Here is a 21383-nt window from a genome sequence, read left to right as displayed (position 1 = left end):
ACTTGATTTGTCACTTCTCACCCAATCAGCAGACGTGTACTTACTAGTCACAGGGTACTGGAAACTTAACCACCTGGCTAGGGGACCAAAGATCACTCCCTGTGTACAGACAACAAGGGCACGGTTTAAGGAGTGGCTGGGGATGCCGGGAAAGTAGACACTGTACCCTGGGGTGAGGAAACGCTTCAGGAGGAGGGACCAAGCCAAGCCTGGAAGGGTAGCCAGGAGAAGGAAGGCATCCAGCTAGAGAGATTTGCTTTTCCTTTCTGACATGATTCCTTTGCCTTCTAATATACATAAGTGTTTCCTTCCTTCCTTCCTTCCTTTCTTTTTAATGTCAAGTTCCTTCTCTGAGCATCTGTCTGGCACTGCTGGGGCTTCTTTCTCTGCTCTGGCCACCAGGCTGGGGGTTCTTCCATCCTTGAGCCTTTAATCCTTCCTCTGCTTTCTTCCCTAGTGACAAAGCTGGCCACAGTGTCACAAGTCGCTTCTATCCTGCAGACTCTCCACACTACCTCTAGTAGGTAATACTCACCAACTCTGGCACTTGATATCCCAAGGCCTTTACGACAGTAGTTTCTAAACCATGGCCCAGGGAACCCCAAGTCATAGGTTTACAGGTCAGCAAAAACACTGGGGTCAAACCCTTTGGGAAATGTTTGTTTAGACAAAGCATCAGGACTGTCTCTTTCTCATGTAGCCTATGACTTTTAGTGACATGCAGGGGATGCAGTGTTCCTCTGCCTCCAAGACCAGCCACTAGACCGTCTTTAACAGTGTGCACTTTGAAAGCCCTTCTCTGGCACATTCTCACTTGGATTTCTCCACCACCTGGCAGCCCTCCTGCCCTACCCTGGGCTCTAATTCTCTGGGTTCTAGCTCCCAGCAGGCTCGGTCCCTAGCAGCTCCTCACTGTCTCCATCAGCACCACCCACCCATCTTTTACTAAACACTGAACCAGCCACCTAACTACTGGCCTCTCTGACTCCACCTGTTTCTTCTGGAGACAAGTTCCAATACAGCAGAGATTCTGTTAGGTCTGGACAGCTCAAATGTTCTGGAGGCATGGGCCCCACCCCCACCCTCACCCCCATCTCTGACTCCATCTCCCTGCCTTACTCCAGGCACATGGGGTGTTGTGCACAGGCCACCCTATACCCCAGGAGGCTGCCTTCAGGTGTCCCTGCTTCTCCTTCAGGGCTTGGCTCCACTGTTACCTTCTCTGATGATCCCATTGAAAACTCACAGCTCACGAACCCCCTTACCTGCTCTTCTTTTCTCCACATCCCCTTTAAAACTGCACTTTGGAATATGTATTTCACCTACTGCTTGCTGTCTGTGCAGCCGTGGGGCTCACTGGCTACCTGGCACACACGGAGTTGAAAAGTGTTTGCTGGGTGAAATTTGTAAAGGCAAAGCGATTGTCTTTGAGGTGAGCTTTGCCCTGGGCAAAGGAAGCATTCAGGAGATAGGGGGTGGGGACAGATGGTGCTGGGTCTCCTGCTAAGGTCTTCAGGCTGACTTTGTGTATTTGAGAAGATGACAGAGAGAAACCAGAGTGTCACATGGTGTCAGGGATGGGGCTCAGATCAAGCAACTCTGGTGTCTGACCACTGAGCCAGCTCCCCAGTGATGAACTTTCCCCCCTAAGTCCTAAGGAGCTTTACGCATCCCTGAGGATCTTGTGGGAAGAAAGGGCATCTGGTTGTTTTTTCTGCTCTAAAGTCAGGCCAACGTAGGTGCAGGGGAATGGCTAGGATGGCCTTCCAGCAGAGCAGATTGAGAGTGGAGATGCTGAGTGAGGGTATGGAGGAAAAGAGGAGATGAGGGCCTAACTTGTTTGCATGCTGAGGCTTCTGTGTGGTGTGCACAGGAGCACCCACCCCTCCCCTGTCCCTCAAGATGTCACACTCAGCCAGCAGCCCCTGCCTTCATGCCAGGAGCAGAGCTTCCAGGGTTGCAGCTGGGAGGGGAGAGGAGAGCTGGGTGCTGGGCCACTGATGCTCACTGGAGGGGGGTGTCCACATGACTATTACACCTCGTTATAAGGAGGGCAGTTCGGGTCCTCCTCCCTAAAGGGTCCCTCTGGGGTATAGGCTAGCCAGGCTCATGGCACAGGGGTAGTGGGGAACTTCCCCTAGGGCCCTAGCTTCCTGAGAGCAGTGGGTCAGCCAGTACAGGGGTGTCAGAGGGAGCTGGCTGGGGTGTAGAACTATCTTTTGGTGCTTTCCTAGACTGGTAGGAAATGGCCTAGCCTTAGAAGGGTAGGCTGGGAAGTCCTGAAAACTACACTTCCCAGCATGCAGTGTGGCTGGCCACAGGGAGATTGGGAAGGCCTGAGGTCAAATTCTGGGAAGCCCTTCTCCTGCAGCTGTAGCAGCTGTGCATGGCGTCAGACCCAGCAGGGCCTGGGCAAGCTGGAGGGGCTCAGATCTCCCAGGGGTGTTGATGCAGCTGCCTCTGCACAGTCCCCTCACACTGCCTCTCCTGGCCTGGAGGAAGGCACATCTGTCCCCGGCTGCAGCGCCGCCTGCACACTCAGCACAGCTCCCTGCTTGCTGGGGCGCGTCTGCACGTTCAGAGGCATACACCCAAGCTCACGCCTGGGCACGCATGTCCCTCCCTTCCAGATGGACCTCCAGGCCCCACTACACTTGGGCTGAAGGACTCCAGTCCCAGTGGGCAGAGCCTGGCGCCCTCACTGGAAGTAGGAACTGGGACAGACACCCCAACCCCCTGGGTATCCCAACACTGCTGCTCTTAGCCCCCAAGCTGTTTCTCAGGGGCTCTGCAATCTGGTCAAGGCCACACACTCCTCACCCTTAGTATGCCTCCCAAGAGAAGAGAGGAGGCACTGGTGTGCTTGTGGCTGTAGTACTGACCCTGAGAAGTTGGTCTTTAGCATGAGGGCTGGGAAGTGGGCTTGGGTGATGGTGTGGGCAGTGCCCACCCAGGTTCTTCCTGAGTGCGTCTCCCGCCCTCTCATCACCCCACAGCCATGGCCCCATATTTCTCACTGGGAGGCCTTCACCGTGACAGCTCCTGACTGATGTCCTCTGTATCCACATGGTCGGCCTCCTGAAGGTTCCCTCTGCACCATGTGTTTTGCTGGGCTACATCTCATCTAGGAGTCTACAAAGGCTCCCTCGCTCCACTCTTGCCCTCCCCCCCCTAAGCCTGGGGTCCTATTCCCTCCCCATCACCCATCCTTGTGGGAACCACTCAAATGTCACTTTTTGCCAGGACCTGGAGAACTTTGTCTGGAAGGGTGTCTGTGTCTCTCAGCAACCTCTCCCCGCCCCTCCCGTCCCCACCCATGCCCCAGCTGCTCTTCATTTCCCTTCCCAGATGCGCCCAGGGCAAAGCGATTACCCGAATGGACGGCCAGAATGAAAAATTAAATTTCCACTTATCCGCCTCACTCATGCATTCCCTCCAAACTAGAGGGGCTCAGAGCACAAGGCATGGTGTGCCCCCCTCCCCCTCAAGGAGTCCTAGGGGACATGATAGGCCCTAACTGATGGGGGCTGATGGAGGAAGGGGGTTAGGTGGGGGTGTGTGTGAAATAGTCGGGGCTTGGAAATCATCCCTAAGTACAAGCAGCTCTGAGAAGGCCCTGGCTGAGTCCTTTTGGGAGTGAGGGTGGGGGGTGAGACCATCCCTGGGGACAGCCAAGCACATAGCTCCAGGCCATCAGGATTCAGGGAACGTCATGCTGGCTGGCTCCTGCTTCACTGGGTCATCAACAAGAGTCTCCTTATGCAAGGCCCTTCTCACTGCCTCTGTTCCTGTCTCTGGTCACCCCGTCTCTGCCCTTCCAGTCTGTAATTTCAGGGAACAGAAGATGTCATCCTGGGCACACCTTCCAGCTGGGTTCCCATGGAGGGCATCACTGTAGCCTCAAACCCTAGTCAGTTCCATTGCTGGGCTCTCTTCCTTCCTTTTCTCTCTTTCCTGGGCCTGGGAGGTGCCCCCTTTCCTCCCTCCCCGCCACAGGAGAGCAACCTCCCTGGAGAGCAACCTGGCTTGAGCTTCAGGGAATGGAGGCCCTGACATCCCCTACCCACCACCCCACCTCCACATCAGAACTGGCAGCAGCTGCTGGGGAGTGGGGACCATGGGAGATGGTTACACCTTGGTTTCTCAGCCTCTTCCCCTTCCTCCCTGCATCTAGGGGTGTGTTGGGGGAAGGACTCCCATATAGGGGGTGCCTGAGGTGTGTGTCCACACACTCAAATGCAGCCTCAAACAGATAACCCCGATGATCTTGTGGCACAGAGTAGGCAGCTGGAGTGCACACATAGGTCAAGGTCTCGTTAAGACCAGGATGTGAGCCATCAGGCCATGCCATGCTGTCCGCCCCCACCCCTGTGACCACCTCTCTGCAGGTCCCCTCTGCTCCCTACCCCATCCCCCAAACTCTCGACTAGGGAGGGGCTTCCTCATCTTCCCCAGAGCCAAGGGCAGGAGGTGAAGGAAAAAGCCAGGAACAGGTGACTCCACCATCACTCTGTGATGTGATGGAGAAAGTCCTGAGAACAGGCAGGTGCAGCCAGGGCTTCTCTGCTCTCTCTGTAGCTGTGCCCACATTCCCGAGACACACGCTCAGAGCCAATGAACCCCAGGTCATATCCTTGAGCCCCAGCACCAGGTCCAGTCACCACTGTCTGAACTCCAGTATCCTTGAGCATGGCCCCACTTCTCCTTGTGGTCACTTCCTGTCCTGGAGGATCTGTCACTTTCTCACCCTGGAACTGGCTCAGGGATAATGTGCTAGATGCCACCTCTTCAGGTTAGGAAGTGGTGGTGACAACTTCCCCTCTGTTGGCTTGTTTTGATCCTTCCATTAATGATGGTAATGACAGAGACCAAGATGATAATCACAGAGCCTGGGCCATTTATTGACAGGCTGCTTCGTGCTAGTCACTTGGCCTACAAGGCGGAGAAGCCTGATGAGAACCCTTCCAAACATGCCCGGGCATCCCCTCTGAGACTGCAGGTGGGGTGTCTCCTTCAGAGCACCCTAGTTCCTGTGTCCCTTTGCCCTGGGAAGTCATGTGGCTGAAAGTCACAGAGAGAACAGCAATCCCACACAGCCAATGGTTATGGCCCAGACCCTGGCTTTCCCTCAGGAGCCCCAGGGTAAGGTCATCAAGCCATACCCCTGGGAGTGGGTTTACTGAGTTGTAGGAGCTGAGCTTCGTGGTTCTTATGGTGGATGTACACTCACTTCCTCCCTCAGGGAGCCTCCCCCTGATCCCTTCTCTAACTGTATGTGTGTGGGGTCACCTTGACTATCTCACTCATACACTTCCCTTGAACAGGGACGAAAGGAAGCAAAGCAAGACCAATGGCCAGAGCTCAAGGTAGAATCCGAGGGGTGAAAAGGAAGAAGGAGACACACACTTCCCACGGTGACAGAAGCCACTGGAAGTCAGGGAAGGGAAGGCAGGGGCAGGATGCAGCTTCCTACCTGTGATGTTCACCTCCACCTGGCCCGAGCGGGTGCCGATGGGGTTGGTGGCCTCACAGACGTAGGTCCCGGCCACGCTATAGGTAATGGGTCCCCGGAAGAAAAGGGTTCTGTTCTGGGCCTCCACACCCTTGGGGAGGGAGCCATTTAGCCTGCAGGGATTGAGACACAAGAAGGGAGGGCTGAGACCCTCCAGCCCCAAGAAGTGTCCCTGGCCCCCTGCCCCCTAACCCCTCGGCTGAGCTCACTGGAAGGAATGAACACAACTCCACCAGTAATGCCTTTTTTCTGGTGACTTTATAGTATTGAACACCCCATCTTTGATCCTCTCAGCAGGACAGGTAGATACTAGCCTCACTTAGTAGCTGAGGCCAAGGAAATAGAGGCAGCCAGTGGGGAACTAGAATTCAGCTGGGTGTTAGGTCTCCTTGTGCAGCACTCTTTATGCTACTCACAGTTGCTGGTTGTTGGTTCTTGGTGCCCTAGGGAGCTGGCTAACAAGTCAGATGCCTGGGCCCTAAACTCTAACTGGATCTAAGAGACTGAAGCCGAACCACTGGGGCCACTGCCCCAGTGAATCTGCATTTTAACATGCTACTTGGGCAGGAATTGTGCTCCCTGTCACTATGTTATTACCAGGCATGGCACAGGCCTTTTATACGTGCAGAGCACTTCTGGAAGTTTCTTGGGGCTGGGGCCCTTCCTTTCATCTCTGTTCCCAATGCCACAAGGCTGCCATGACACCAGACCTCGAAGCACTTTGGTCCAGAGAGCTGAGACTGACAAGCAGGCCACGACTGTTCGCACATGCCAAGGCACTTCTGGTCCAGGGAGTGGAGGGTAGTGGCTGTGTGGGTAAGCACTCAGTAGGTCTCAGAAGACTATAGGCACACACTGGGCAGCATCTGACCACCCTGTCAGTGTTCTAAGCGCCTCCCCCTATGCCCACCCCCTCTTTCTGTGAGCTCTAATCGGCTCTTCCTGGAAAGAGTAGTTAGTGCTCAGAGCTCAGATTTTGATGGAGGGGGCAGGTCCTGAGGATCAAATGCCTCGTGAACACAGGCAGGCCGGGTGGACTGGCATCTCTGCCCTGAAGTCTGGGGGAGACGAGGAGGAGGAACAAAGAAAGATCTAGGATGCTCCAGAAAGTCAGCTTCACTGGGGACACCTTGATAAAAATAAATATTGGGGGCTGGGGTGGGAGTGACTCAGTCTGAATCACTGAAAGAAAGTGACAGAATGTTTCATTAGGGAGAAGGCAGGCAGGGCATGAAGGGGCTCCTCTGGCAGAGCATTTGTCATACTGACCCTGGGGCTGTCAAGCATGGGGGTGTATGTGTGTGTATGGGGAGGAGTGTGTGTGTGTGTGTGTGTGTGTGTGTGTGTGTGTCTGATCTCTCCTCACTGAGAAACCTGACCCTCACTTGCCTCCTACTCCAGGATGTAGGTGGATGGGGACCCCTGTGACCAGCACAGGGACCAGCCATCCCTCAGCACTTACGTGGTCCAGTGGTACTCTGTGGCTGGGGGGTTGGCATCAGCTTTGCATGTGAGCTTCACCTCCGTCCGCTGCAGGTACCAGTTACCATCAAACCCCTCGATGGTCACCTCAGGCTCGTCTGTGGGATGAGCGAGAATGGGATTTAGGGCCAGGAGGTTGAGGTAGGCAGGGGATGCGGGGACACCTGACTGAGGGGGATCTGGGGAGGGCAGGGATGAGTAGAGGGAGGGGATGAGGAGAGAAGAGGGGTCCCCCAGAAAGGGAAAGGAGGAGTGGGTATCAGGAGAGGAGCAGAGCTGAGGGCAGAGGTGGTGGCACTGCTGGGGCCACTCACATTGCACATTGAGGGTGAGGCTTTGCCGGAAGCGGTCCATGTGGTAGTTGACAATGCAGGCCAGCGACTGCTGGTGGGCCTCCCGGCTGGGCACCAGGCGATACCGGCTGATGACAGTCACCGTGCCATTGGGGTTCCGGATCTCCTGGTACTCCGCCTCGCCCTTCAGTCGAGTCTCCCAGGATACCACACTGGGAGGCTTCCCATTGGCTGATGTGCAAGTGGCCACCACAACCTTGTCATCCTGTCCCTTCCGGGCCCGGAGCCTTGCCTGTGTGCCCTCGATCCAGTTGGTGGGCTTGGCTGCAGGGATGCAGAGAGGGCCAGGGGTGGCCTCCTTCACTTCATCAAAGAGGCCAGGGCTCCCAGAGGCCACCATCCTGCCAGGCTTAGCCTTGGTCACCCTGGTCATGTCAGCTTTTCTCTGTGTGTCACCAAAGTCCCTCCCAGCAACTGTTGTGTAGCTTTTCCACACCCACCTTTATCCCACTCATTTTGCTATTTATTTTTTGGGGAACCTCAAGCACTGCTGTCCTTTGTCTAGGAGAGCACCAGGCACATCTTTGTAGTCTGCACTCCCATGTGTTGAGCTGATGTCTTCTGCAGGCTAGGCCACCACTGCTCTTTTCCCCACTGTGGGGTCTAATGGATGTCCCCCATCCAAGTGCCCCATGCATGCTGATCCTGGACTGTGGCCACAGCTAAGGCCCTGTCCCTGACCCCCCAGTGAGCTGGGGATGACCTTGCTAGAAGGGCTGGGAAGCACCAGGGAGCTGTGGAGCACGCCGTCCCATGGGGAGTGGAGGGAGCCAGCTGGTTCCCAGGGAGGCTGGCCAGGTCCCCAGGACAGTATACTCTGTAGGGAGGTGGGGTGGCGCAGGTCGGCTTACCCATCACTGTGAGGTTGAGCTGGCTCTCGCGGTTGCCAGCGGGGAAGGTGGCAAACTCGCAGATGTAGACGCCCTCGTCCTCTAGCTCCAGGCGGGAGAGGCGGATGGTGCCGTCAGTGAAGGAGGGCCGCAGGAACTCTACACGCTCACGGTAGGGATTCAGCACCGAAACACCCATGGCTGGGTTGTAGATGGCCACGTTCTGCTTGGAGCCATTGGTGGCCTTTTGCCACGTGACCTGGGTGATCTTCACACCGGGCAGGGGGTTGGCAAAGCTGCAGTGCAGCACGACATCTGTGCCGATGAAGCCATACATGGAATCGTTTACCTGGACTATCTGGGTGTACGCACCTGGTGAGAGAGGGGGTGGGAGTGTCAGAGAATAGGTGCAGGCCTTGGCTAGAACCATTGCTCTTTTTAAAAAAGGATCTGTTTGGTAATGAGGGAGAACCAGAGGGTCACTCTGTGGTGCCAGGGATTGAACTCAGAACCTTAAACATGCAAATCCTGATTTTTAACACGGAGCCACAACCATTACTCTTTCCATTCTGATTATACAAATAATAATTGTTATAAAACAATTTTGGTAATACCAAAACACACTGAGAAGAAGATGACAACCACCCTTGATCTCACAACTCGGAAACATCATTGATAACCTTGAAGGAGAGCTAGCCCTTTTGACTTTTTTTTTCTCTGCAAATCTATAGCACCATGATTTTTTTTTAAAGAGATCAGCATCATGCTGTACATATTGTTCCACATGCTGCCATTTTGCTTAGTGATGTGGTATCAACACAGTGCCCTGGCAGTGTATACACACCACACCCTCATTTTTGATGAGGCTGGGCTCCTCTAGCTGCTAACATGTTCCCTCCTTCCATCTATCCACCTACCTTATCCGTCTACTCATCCATTTAACTATTTACCCATCTATCATCTATTACCTACTCTGTCAGTCTATCAGTCTTAATTATTTATCCTGTTCTTTGCATCTTGCTGTGGTATTGGGGATAGAAGCTACAACCTCATGTGACCTGTGTGTCCTACAGCTGAGTGACACTCCCAGCCCCCTGCTCTCACTTATCCCACCATCATTTGCTGAGTCTGTTACGTAACCAGCCCCCACGGAACACAGAGCCTCTGGCTGTCACACATCTGGACTCTTGCTCATGCAGTTAGCTCCTGAGCAGGTCCTTCTCCTTCACCTGTGGGGTGCCCATTTCAGTCACCTCCTTGGGAAGCCCCCGCCCCCAATCTGCCTCTGAATGCAGTCATGCACACCTGTCTACTGCACCAGACTGTGGCTCCCAGAGTGGGACCAGTGACATCTGTGCGCCAGAGCCCAGCCCACATCTGGTGCATAGTAGGTAGACAGGGCACCCCTGTGGGAGTCCTGGAAGTGAAGATCTGCAAGGTGGAGGGTGGGTGTGATGAATGCATTTCCTCTAACTCCTGACCCCTTCTTTGGGCCCATCTACAATATCTTTGTTTGTGCTTCCCTGGGCCTGCACCTGCCTCAGCCCCTTCACTTGGGGCAGCCATTCCTCTGCCCCCAGCCATCACTGCCAGGTATTTGCTCGCTGCAGCACCACATCACTGAGCACCACCACTCACATCAATGCAGAGCTCTGCACCGACCCAGAGGCAGGGGGTGACCTAAATGGCGCCTGCCTCTGCATAGACACCCAGGCAGGGCATGCTGTTCTGACTTCCCAGGCCTGCGGGGTGAGGTGCACTGCTCCCCAGGGCACAGGCTGGGCCTGTCTAGGCCCATACAGTAGGTACTAGAGATCCTTGCTGCATAAATACATCTCTGGCCCCAACAAGCTGGGTCCTCACCATGTTCTGAAAGCTTCCTCAGTGTTCCTCACTTCCTTGATCCCATACACACAGCTCTTCAAGGCCCACTTGGGGTAGATGGGGGTATCACAGGCTTGGGGCCCAGGATTTGCATGCGCAGAGTCCCTGAGTTTGATCCCTGACACTGTCACAGGCCAGAATGATCCTCCAGTCTTATCCCTTTCTCTTGTCAATGAATATATTGAAGGCTCATCTGGGCTGCCCCCTCCTCCCACAGCAGGTTTGTGGGGTTCTGACACCTCCCTGGGTGATGGCACTGAGGCTGGTGGGAGTGTGTGGAGGAGGTACCCTCAGTGAGGGCTGGGCTTAGCGATGTTGGGCTCATGGCCCTCTCCAGGCCCTCATTTGTTCACATGTAAGGAGTAAGCTGGGAGTCCCTCTGATGCCAACTCATTCACTGGTGCCCTGCCTTGCAGCCCAGCTCTGGGGCCCTGCCCCACATCCATCCCAGGGGAGGCCAGTGACCTGACAGCCTGATCCGGCCCTCCTGCTGACTGGACAACTGGTGCAGGAGTCGCCTGGGCCCTCCCCGCTTGGCCGTGGGTGCCCTGGCCTCCCCACCCCCAGCCTCCACTCACCAAATCTGCTGGGGCTGCCAGCAGCTGAGCTAATGTGGGGATAATTGGGGAACTTTCACCACACAAAGCCAGGAACCAGAAAAGCCAGTTGGGAGGCTTGGGCCCCAGATGGGGGGGAGGGGTGTGGCTACCAGGAGCCCTCCTGGGATCTGTGCTGGGGCATGGGGGAGGGGGTTTGTTGTATCTCTGTACTCCCCTTACCCCTCCAGGGTAGGTGTGGGGACAGCAGGGTCTAGGCCTGGTGCACAGGCTGACACATATTCACTATATCCTCAGCTGTGGGTGCCAGGCAGGGAGATGGCTGGCTGTGCCTGGGTGTGGGGGGATAGTACTCCAGGGGGTTCAGGGCCCTCTCTCACCTGGCAAAGCCTCAACAGGCAGGGGAGGCATTCTCTGGCTCAACCATCTGTCAGGGCTGTGAGAATGTGTCCTGTGTGCCCTCCTAGTGGTGGCAGGAAGAGCACGGGAGGTGGCCTGGGGCAGGCGTCAAGGAGCTCTTGGAAGATGAGGCTGATGGATGGTGGGAATACAAGAGTCTGGACTGGGGGTGGGGGAGAGTTGGGAAGATTGCAAGGTGTGAAGACCCTCTTTCCCCAGCGCCCCATCCCAGGCTCAGGGACCAGGCCCCAGCTTGGAGCTGCCTGTCTAGGTGTGAGGAGACGGGAGGAGACTGGGCAGGCTGGAGGCTTTCAGAAAGAGGGCACACCCCTCTCACCATCACTACCGCCACCACCACCACTTTCTGGTGGACAGGGACACAGTGCTCCACCAATGAGAAAGCAGGGTTCACCACCAGGGAGAGAAAGGGGTGGCTGGGGCCAGGAGCATAGCCCTCCTCCGCTTTGGAACAGGTGGAACCCAGTCACATTCTCTGGAAGGTCTGGAGAAGTAGGGCTCCCGTGGAAGTAGTGCCCCAGAGTCTGCACACCAGTCCCCCCACCAGTCCACGCTTCTCCACTAGCCACTTAAGCTGATTGTTGGGTCTCTCTCGTTTTGCCAAGTCCTTCTGGTCTCTGAAGAGTCTTCCATCACCACCCCCTGCAGACTGTCACGCTTCCATTTATGAGCTGTAGACTTGGGGGAAGGACACCAAAGACCGACCCACCAACCAGAAGCTCCCTTCGGTGCTAGCCACAGTGCTCCCGTGCAGTGCAGGAATGCAACCTACTCATGGTAAGGCGCCTGCTCTGCCCACTGAGCTATCTCCCAGTCCTATAACTTAGCTCCCCTGTACCTCAGTCTGTGCCTCACACGCTGTAAAACAGGGATTGCTGTACATGTGTGACATGGAGTCACTGTAAGGGTTAAGTGAGTGAGTATAGTGCTCACCCTAGAACGTCGATCACCTACCCAGCACTAATCCCGTCCATCGTCTCCCCCCCCCCCCCGCCTCCTCAAGCCATCATCTCTTATGCCAGCCATGCCAGATAAGCCTGCATGCTGGGGCTTTCCATCTGCTGGCATGTGTGTCTCCCATGTCCCGTGGGAGAGGGAAAGAGCAGGCTTGACTTGAGCTAGCCATGGCATGGCAGGCACTGTCAGGGTCCCAACCTAGCCAGCTCCCACTGAGTCTCTGGCTCTCCAGCTCCAGAAGTCCCAGCTCCTTCCTTGCAGGCTGTTCTGGATGTGTGAAGCAGGACCTATCAGCTAACAGTGCATTGGCACTCCATGCACCAAGTGTGCAGAATATCATTTCACAAGAGACCCCCATGTCTGGGGGGTGGGGTCACTTGTCCAGGGGCCCAGTCCAGAGTCTTCCCATCTGCCACCAAACCAGACTCAACCTCAGTGGATCATCCATCATGGATGGTGCACAGGGCCTGAGCTGGCTTCAGGGGCTGAGTTAGGAAGGGGGGCTGTGAGGGGCCCTAGCGGGGTACCTGTTTGAGGTACAGAACAGAAAGGAGCCACACTTGATTTGACAAGGGCCCATAGGGAACATTCCATTCTTTTCTGAGAGAAAAGTGTCTTCTCCAAGGCTGTCCTGTGAGCTCCCATGTCTGAGGCACAGGTCGCTGTGCTCCTGTGAGTCCCTGTGCCTTAGTTTCCCCACTAATGTTCGCTTTGGGCAGTCCAGGCCACCTTTGTGGCTTCCCAGAAGTGCTGAACTAACAAGACAGGTGTTGGGCTCCCCCCCCCCCATCTCTCCAGATGTCAGGGACCTGCAAAAGCCCCAGCTCAGCAACAAAACACAAAGGCTCCTCAGTTGTGGCCGACAAACCTGCTCCCCAAGGCCCTGCCCATTGGCCCTGCCCGCCTCAGAGCTAATCTTCAGGCTGGGCCCTGGTTCCCACGCAGTGAGGTGTGGCCCAGCTGGGGGTGCTTTGTGTACCATGCCCACCTCTAGCAGGTTCTCTAGCTCTCTGAAACCTCAGCCCCCCACCTAGACCGGGCAGGGGTCCCCTGTACAGCCCACCCCTCTCCCCAGGTCTGCCTGGGTGCCCTCAGCTGGTCGGCATGGCCTGCAAGAAAGTGGGGACATACTGGGTTGGGATGCCAGACTCTAATCAGGGCCACCCTGAAACCAGCATCCTTTGGGAGTCAGTTTCCAGGGCTTTCCAGGGATATGCCCCCTCCTTGCTCTCCTCAGAACTCGCATAAGGAAGAGGACATCCGGTGAGAAGCCAGCTCTGTGTAAGTGGGGATGACTCACCCCAGAGGGGGGCTGCCAGCTGAAACTCTGCTGAGTCAGCTCAGTGACCTAAAGGTTAGACAGGTCCTCTGCTCCCAGAGCAGCTACTTCCCCAAATGTCACTTCCCAGGGCTGGCCAGCTCCTCCCTTGGTGATGGTGATGCCAGGGCTGACCCACAAGGAAGCAGTTAGTGCAGGCCGAGGGCCCCAGCCAGCTGCTCTGCTAGGAGAACCTATGTGAGCAGGGCTCTCTCTCAGAAGCCCTTTGAGCATATCCTGTCTTGTGTCTGTGCCCTGGGCATGTGTCCCCACTAGTCCAGGGACACCCCAAATGTCTGGGCTGCAGTTCCAGTCTCCGCTCTGCACCCAGGAGGGAACCCAGTGGGGAGGGCTTAGTGGGGAGCAGCAGTCACACCACTCCTTGACCTAGCACCCCTCATGGGCTACGTGCCCCTGTCCAGTGCCCATGTATGTGACCTGCCCTGACAGCAGGGATGATCCAGCTGTCCTGGAGCCCTAAGTCCCCTCCAGTCCCCCTCTGCCTGCAGGAGTGATAACATCCCATGATCCCTGTTGGGGCCTAATTGCTACTGTCCAGGCTAAGGCACCTCCACCTGTTGTTTGGGGTCAGAGAAACTGTCGTGCTTTCCTCTCGGTGGGTGACCCTATTCCCCACACGGAGCTGGTTAATGATGGGCTGTGGGGCTGGCGCCTGGTGCCCTGGGCGGGGAACAGTGGGGAGCAGTGCGTGGGAGCGGAGGGGGTGTGGCTGCCTGGGAAAAGCCAGCATCCTGCAGATAGACCCTGCTCCCCCAGCATGGGAGCCTGGGAGCCTGGTGTGTGTATGTATGTGTGTGTGTGGGGGGGGGGGGCTGTTCTGAGAGCTGGCAGTACAGGCTGGGAGCAGGGATAAGTCAGGGGCAGGGATCCCTGGACTGCTTTCCTCAGGCCTGCTTCCTGCCCTTATCCCATGGAAGGCCAGAAGGAACAGCCCTCCACTCTACCCCAGGAACAAGAAACCCCACTCAGTTCAGTTCCTCTCTCTTCTCCCTACCACTCTAGAGTTACAGGGTTTCAGGAGTGAGAGACAGAGAACCAGAGCATCACCCAGGGCCTCATGGATGCAAGTCTTGTGCCCTATCCACTGAGCACCCTCCCTGGTTTGCTGTCTCTCTCTGGTTAGGGAGAGAGGGGACCAGACTTGGTGTCCACTGCTTGGCCATTGTTCTCCTGCATGGCCTTAAGCAGGGCAGCTCCTCTGTCTGGGGTCTGCTTCCTCTTCTGTGTGTTGACTTCTGGGGCCCTGGAAGGACTCTGAACATCACCTGTCCAGTTCTTGCTCTGCCTCAGATCCTGCCCACCTTCCCTGGGTGGGCCCCTGGAGCCTCTCTACAGTATGCCTCTATGGGCATACTCCTTCAGGAAGACCTCCCAGCATGGGAGGAATGGCAGAAAGGACCCAGGCAGCAGGATGACGGAACAGGGTACAGGGGCTCCTCCTCAATGACCACACACTGCCACCAGGCACAGCTCACACTGGTTCCAAATGCTTTTGAATTCACCGCCCCCCCCACCTGCTGTCTCTAATCCAGACTCTTCCAAAGGCCTTCCAGGCAGCTCAGCCACCCTGAGGGCCCCTGGCAGAGTCTCACTTCTTTATTTTCTCAAGGCTCCTGGGCTGGGGTTCTACTCCAGCAAAGTAAATCACATCTGGTTTCCTTTGAACCTTAGTGAGCCCCCCGCCCCCATCCCCCACTGTAGGCCACCTTCACTTTTCCCCAGTCCCTGCCTCCGACTTCCCTCCAGTCCATCCTCCACTCTAGACATATAGACGATTCTCTCTACTTTATTAAAGATTTGTTTACAGTGATAAGAGACTAGAACCTCGCTCACCTCTGGCATACAGTGTGGGGGACAGAACCCAGGGCCTCAGGCATACAGTGTGGGGGACAGAACCCAGGGCCTCGGGCATGCAAGTCCTTTGCTCTAATACTGTCTCCCCAGCTGTCTCCCCAGCCCCCACTGAATTTTAAAATTCCGCCATGTTTTCTCATAGCACACAGGAGCTAGTCCAAAGTCCCTCTGGGCTCAGGACCTTACCTGGGGCACCCTTCACCTCCAGCCACCTCTCTGCTCTGCTTTTTTCTGCTGTCGCACTTTGTGCTCTGTGCTGGAAATGCAAGCCCTTTACCTGCCCACATCCTCTTCCCACTCTGGAAAGACCTGAGACTTGGGCTTTGGGGAGGAGGCTTCCAATGAGTGAGGTGTTTCTGCACCCTGGGACCTGAGCAGACAGTTGCCCTAGCATTCTCTCCCCACGGCCCCATGGAGCTGCAGGGAAGGCTGTGAACTGGGGTCCACCCTTCCTCAGGTCTGGCTGCAGCTTCTTGGAAACAGCTCAGAGGCTGTTACAGGGGGTCACAGTGTGCAGTGAGTGGCCCAGAGGTAGGGAATGATACCTCATATCCCCATGGCAAGGAAGCAGACTAAGACTAGGCTTCCAAGTCTCTTGCTTCACCCAACCAAAAACTATACCCTCAAAGAGTGCAGCACTGCCTGGTCTACTGCCTCCCTTCTCCACCCCCCAATAGCCTCTGATTTCCCTCAGCACTGTCTGGTCTACAGCACTGTCTCCAACACCCCCTGCCCATCAGCCTCTGATTCTTTCCCTCTCTCTTGCCCCAGTTTCTAAAACCCAGGCTCTCTTCCTTCCTCACTGCACACAAGAAGGTGACAAATAAGCTTCTCACCCTGGGAAGGGCTTACTGTGGCCTGAGGCCCTGCTCACCAGCTCATAGCCCCACCTTCCTCCCTCTCTCCCAACTGGGCTTTCTCTGGCCTGGCCTTCAGGGCCTCACAGACGTGGCATCAGAATCCCCAGGCTGGAAGGCCAGGGCAGAGACCAGCCCCTGGAGAGAGAGCACCAGGCACCAGCCTTTTCCCTGCCTTTCCAGAGGCAACGGCAGCCAGATCCCCTCAGTCAGGGCACACTGTTAGCAACACATTTGAAAGTGGAAGTGCAGCAGCAGCCTTTACAGAAGGTGAAGGTGGGGGTGGGAGAGGTTGGAGCTGTGGAAGCAGCAGAAAGAGAATCCTCAGGCTTCCTGGGAGAACCCCTTAAGAACTCAGTCTGGTAGCACTGGGGACTGTCTGCAGCAATGGCTGGGGCTGGTCCAGGGAGGGAGGGAGGGGATGGCAATCAAATGGTATAGGATGCCTGCTTTGGGGAAGGCTCATTCTACCTGGGAAGGAGTTCTGAGGACCATGGTGGAGGTGGTCCAACATCATTCTTCCAGGAGCCCCAACTCTGAGTGCAGGCAGACCTGGCCCTGCCCCTCCCCTCCCCTGCACCTTGGGAACTGGGTCACCTGCCTGTGACCTCTGTGGCTCATTTTCTCACGTGTAAAGTGGGGGACTGTGGAGGTGCTCTTGGGGCTGGGCACACAGTTGGGGAGTGCTCCGGGTGTCACTTGGCTACTCAGAGTGGAGGCTGGGGCGGGGGCACACTTGGGAGTCAGGACAGTTCATTTTCACTTTGGCTCTACACAGCTGCCTTTTTGTTGTTGTTTTTAAAATATATCTATTTTTTTATTCCATATGAGGTTGCAGTCTCACACGACAGAGAAGCCAAAGCGCTACCCTAGTGTGTGCATGCAAGTCCTGCACACCACCCGCTGAGTTTCCCCAGCTGTATACTGCCCACCTGACTCTGCTGAGCCCACTTCCCCAGCGCAGGGGCCTCCACTTGGGCCCCACAGAGCCTAGGCCTGATCATCTCTGCTGTCTGTGCCCTGGTCTCCACCCACAGATGCCAGCAGCACCCAGCCCTGTGACACCAGGCGTCTTTAGGCCTTGGTCAAATCACCCCTGGAGAAAGCCTGCCCCCCCCCCCCCAGAGGAACTTGGTTCTCCTGCAGGGGTGATGGGTGTGTGTCGCTGTGCAGCCAGAGGACTGGGGTACTTGGCAAGGAGGCCTCCCAGGGTTGAGGTCCCAGAGGTGGGTCAGTGTGGGGTGCAGCCCTCCTGCCTAGAGAGAAGGGGCAGCAAGCGGGTGTTGAGGGGAGGCAGGTGGATCAAATGGACCCCCCCCCCCCAGCTGTCTGCTGCCAGGACATGGGCTGTGGGGTTAACAGCTGAGGAAGGCAGGCAGTGATGGGCGGGTGAGCCGCACACACCAGGGACCGAGCCTCTAGGTGCGGAAACCGGGTTATCAGAGTCTCCCTTCACCGGTGAACTGCTATCGTTTTGAGAGGATTTTCACCTCGTTTGGTTCCTGCTTAAGTGAAATCCGCAACATGTGTTCTCCGCATTAGTGGAGTGTTTGTGCTTAATTAGTGGCAAATTCTTTCATATTAAAGTCATTAAGTTTGTGCTGTTTGCGCTCCTCACCCTGGCCCGCCTCTCCTCTGTTGCGCCCTTTAATGGGCAGCCTGACTGCAGACGTGCGGGCTGTTCTGGCCGCATGCACACCCTCCCGTCTGCCATCTCCTCCCTGGTCGGACCCAGCAGCACCAGCTCTCGTGCCTGTCCCGCCCTGGGCGGGCATCTGTGGCTGCTGGCACCCTGGGGCTGCTTCTAGGCATGGCGGCTGGCTGGAGAGGGTGGGCAGGGCCAGCTTTAGGGTGTGGGTGGGCCAGGAGGGAGGAGAAGGCCCCTCCATGGCTCAGGAGGCCCTGCCCCAGCTTCTCAGACTCACCAGCCCATGTATCCTGATAGCCCCTGCCAGCGGGGGTGGGGGGGTGGGGTGGGGGTGGGGGGGGTGGGCTGGGAGCTGCCTCACCTTACTGCCCAGAAAGCCTCGGTCTAGCAAGCTGCTTGTTCTGAGATGCACCCATCTTTGCTTTGTAGCCACACTAAGCAGAGCTCCCACTCTTGACCAGTGACTAGGGTTCAAGACATAAACTCTCCCCCACCTGCTTACGAGGTAGCTTAAGAAGGATCTTGTCAGCCTGGCTGACAAGATCACTCACCCAGATAGTGCACTCATGAGTGTGGCCACCCAGGTTTGAGCCCAACCACCACTACATGGAGGAAGCTTCAGTGCTGTGCCATCTCCCACTCTCTCTTTGGTGGGGTAGAGGGCAGGGCTGGCATGCCTGAGGTCCTGGGTTTCATCCCCCAGAGCTGCACATGCCAGAGCACCTCTGGTCACTCACTGCTTTCCTAGAATGAATGAGTGAGTGAATGAATCCTTGCTGAAAAGAGCAGATGTGTGAGAGGGAGGCCTTGCCATTTCATTTCTGGTTGGACTCACTGGTCCTGCACAGACAGTGGAGTGTGGGTCACACTGCTGGTGCTGTGGAGGGGCCTCCCTCCCCAGTGGACACCTCTGGTGCAGCTGGGCAGCTCGAGATCTTTTATTATTATTATTATTATTAATTTTATTATTATTTTTTTTACCAGAGCACTGCTCTGTTGTGGGGGGACTGAACCTGGGACTTTGGAGCCTCAGGCATGAGAGTCTCTTTGCATAATCATTATGCTATCTATCCTCTACAGCTAGAGGTCTTTTAAACAGCAGGGCTGACAGCCACTTTCCTCAGGTAATGCCTCCCCTCAAGGGTGTCCCTTGGAGGGGTGGGAGTGGAGAGGACAGCCAGTCTCAGTCCTTGAGCTCCCCTGAGTGATGGAGCATCGCTGCCCCACCCCCACCCCTTGGATGCAGGCTTGGGACTGGTAGCATCTGAGTGGCCTGGGGTTGATCACAAGGTGCAAAGAGGGGAGCAAAACGGGGGTGGGGTTTAAGGGGCATCACTTAGTCCTGCCTCTAGGTTCAGAACTTTTTATCCATATACCTCCCTCACACCAGTCCCCGCCAGCCCGTTCTGTCTCAAGGGAATATTACCCCCAAACCACCCCTCCCAGTACACTGGCCTGAACTGTCTGCTCTAACTCACCATAGCCAGCCCATTGTTTATACCTCCAAATATCCTAACCACAGTATCAGCCTTAAGATGGGTCCCAGCTCCATCTCTGTGCCAAGTCAACCACAGGACCAAGGTCATGCCCTGATCAGCTGGTGGGCTGGGAGAGAAGAGGGAGGCAGGGTCTTGTCCTACCCCATCCGTCCCCCGGGAGGCTGGTGCCAGATACCCAGCATGGCCCTCAGCTCTCCGAGACCTGACCTATAAAGTGGGCCCAAGTGTTTCCAATAGGCTTGGCTGGGGTATAGGGGAGTGAGGTCAGCAGTGACTCCTGCCCAGTCTCTGTGGGCTAACCTGGGGCTATCTTCTCCCTTTCCTCCACTCCCTTTCCCATCTGCACCCAAATGGCCACCCTGTCTTGGAAAAGTATAGAGAAGAGCAAGGTTGCATGAGGAGGGAGGGGCCTGAGTCCCAAGCTGGTTACTAGCCCCCCAACCTCACTTCAGGCTGCCTGTCACAGGCTTATGAGAATTCTGAATGTGGGGTCTTCCCCTCCTCACCATCCTCTGCACAAATCTATCAGGAGCCTGCCCCACCTGCCTTCGAGCTCAGACTTGTTGGGGTTTCAGGAGTCACTGGGTAGGGGCCCGGCGTGCCAGGACCTGCTCCTGTCCTGTCTTGCAGAGCCAGCTAGCACGTAGGCAGAGGGCACAGCGCCCAGTGTGGGGTGCATTCAGCCTCACACAGTGGCCACCTTAGGGCCCTCCCCACCCCTACCTCCCATTCCCATGCCCTTTGTGCCACCCCACCCCCACCAGCCCACCACTCCATCCAGAGTGGCCTATGAAATGGGACCGGCCAGCAATAGGTTGCGTGTGTGGCAGGGTGGACTGCCATATTCTGTCAAATCTGGGGTTGTTGCCTGCCACCTCTAATCACCCTGAGATGGGGCCCACCCCCAGGGTCTTACAAGCCCCTCTCGCTCCCTCTGTCTCTCCCAGAGAGATCCCACAGGTTGCCACCTGGCACAGTGGCAAGCACACCTGAGTTGCCTACCCAGGACCAGTTTCTACCCTCTCATCTAATCCTCACAACAGCCTAGAGCTAAGGAGCCACACAAGATGAGGGGGCAGAGAATTCACCTGCCTGTCCAAGGTCACACAAGAGGCAAGTCTGGCTAGGGGGTCTTCACCACATTGTCTTCCATGGCCCCCCTCCCCTTCCAGGGGACACAGGTGGCTGATGCATGCCCAGGTCCTGGGTGTGGGTGTGCACAGGCCCTAGGCCTGTAGGTGAAGGGTTGAGGAAGAGTCTCTGTGGGAAGGGAAGCCATCTTAGCACCTCTGCCTCTCATCCCCAACTCTTAAGTGAGGCTGAACTCCAGGGAAGCTCTGGCCAAAGGGATATTACTGGCCTTCCAAACACATAAAACCTTCACTCTGTGGCTGGAGGTAGCTCAGTGGGCAGAACACATTCTTGGCATGAGTTAAGGCCCCAGGTTCAGTCCCAGGCACTGCACATGACTAAGCAATGTTCTGGCCTCTCTCCCTAAACAAATTAAAATTTAAAAACATAAACAAGGGGTCGGGCGGTAGTGCAGCAGGTTAAGCGCATGTGGTGTGAAGCGCAAGGACCAGCATAAGGATCCCGGTTCAAGCTCTGGCTCCCCACCTGAAGGGAAGTTGCTTCATAGGTGGTGAAGCAGGTCTGCAGGTGTCTATCTTTCTCTCCCCCTCTCTATCTTCCCCTCCTCTCTCCATTTCTCTCTGTCCTATCCAACAACAATGACATCAATAACAACAGCAATAATAACTACAACAATTAAAAACAAGGGCAACAAAAGGGAAGTAAAAAATTTAAAAAAAATAAACGAAAACTGTCTTCATTCATTCTTTCATGCTCTTTTTGCCCCAGGAAATTAAGAAACTTGCCTTTTAATCTAAACAGCTCTTTTTAAGATTTATTTACTAGGACCTAGGTTTGAGTCCCTGGTCCCCACCTGCAGGGGGAAAGCTTCACAAGTGGTGAAGCAGTGCTACAAGTATCTCTCTGTCTCTCTTCCTCACTATCCCCTCCTTCCCTCTTGATTTCTGGATGTGTCTATCCAATAAGTAAATAAAGATAATAAAAAAATTTTTTTTAAAGATTTATTTACTATGAGAGAGAGAGAGAGAGAGAGAGAGAGAGAGAAAGAGACTAGATCACTGTTCAGCACTGGTATAGGTGGTGTTGAAGATTGAACCTGGTG

General features: G+C 55.7%; 1 protein-coding gene across 1 annotated transcript in view; it reads right to left on the bottom strand.

The window, feature by feature from the left end:
- NECTIN1 (nectin cell adhesion molecule 1) overlaps positions 1–21383 on the bottom strand; it is a 57724-nt gene that overhangs the window by 5677 nt on the left and 30664 nt on the right. The window contains exons 2-5 of the mRNA XM_016188392.2: positions 8199–8549; positions 7309–7611; positions 6975–7092; positions 5474–5625 (exon numbers count right to left, since the gene is read on the bottom strand). Coding sequence (XP_016043878.2) covers positions 5474–5625; positions 6975–7092; positions 7309–7611; positions 8199–8549 — 924 coding nt within the window. The remainder of the gene's footprint in view (positions 1–5473; positions 5626–6974; positions 7093–7308; positions 7612–8198; positions 8550–21383) is intronic.

The sequence above is a fragment of the Erinaceus europaeus genome, chromosome 20 (genome assembly GCF_950295315.1).
Source record: "Erinaceus europaeus chromosome 20, mEriEur2.1, whole genome shotgun sequence".
NCBI classification, from domain to species: domain Eukaryota; kingdom Metazoa; phylum Chordata; class Mammalia; order Eulipotyphla; family Erinaceidae; genus Erinaceus; species Erinaceus europaeus.
Note: the sequence above shows the minus strand (reverse complement) of the source record. Positions and strands in the feature narration are given on the sequence as shown.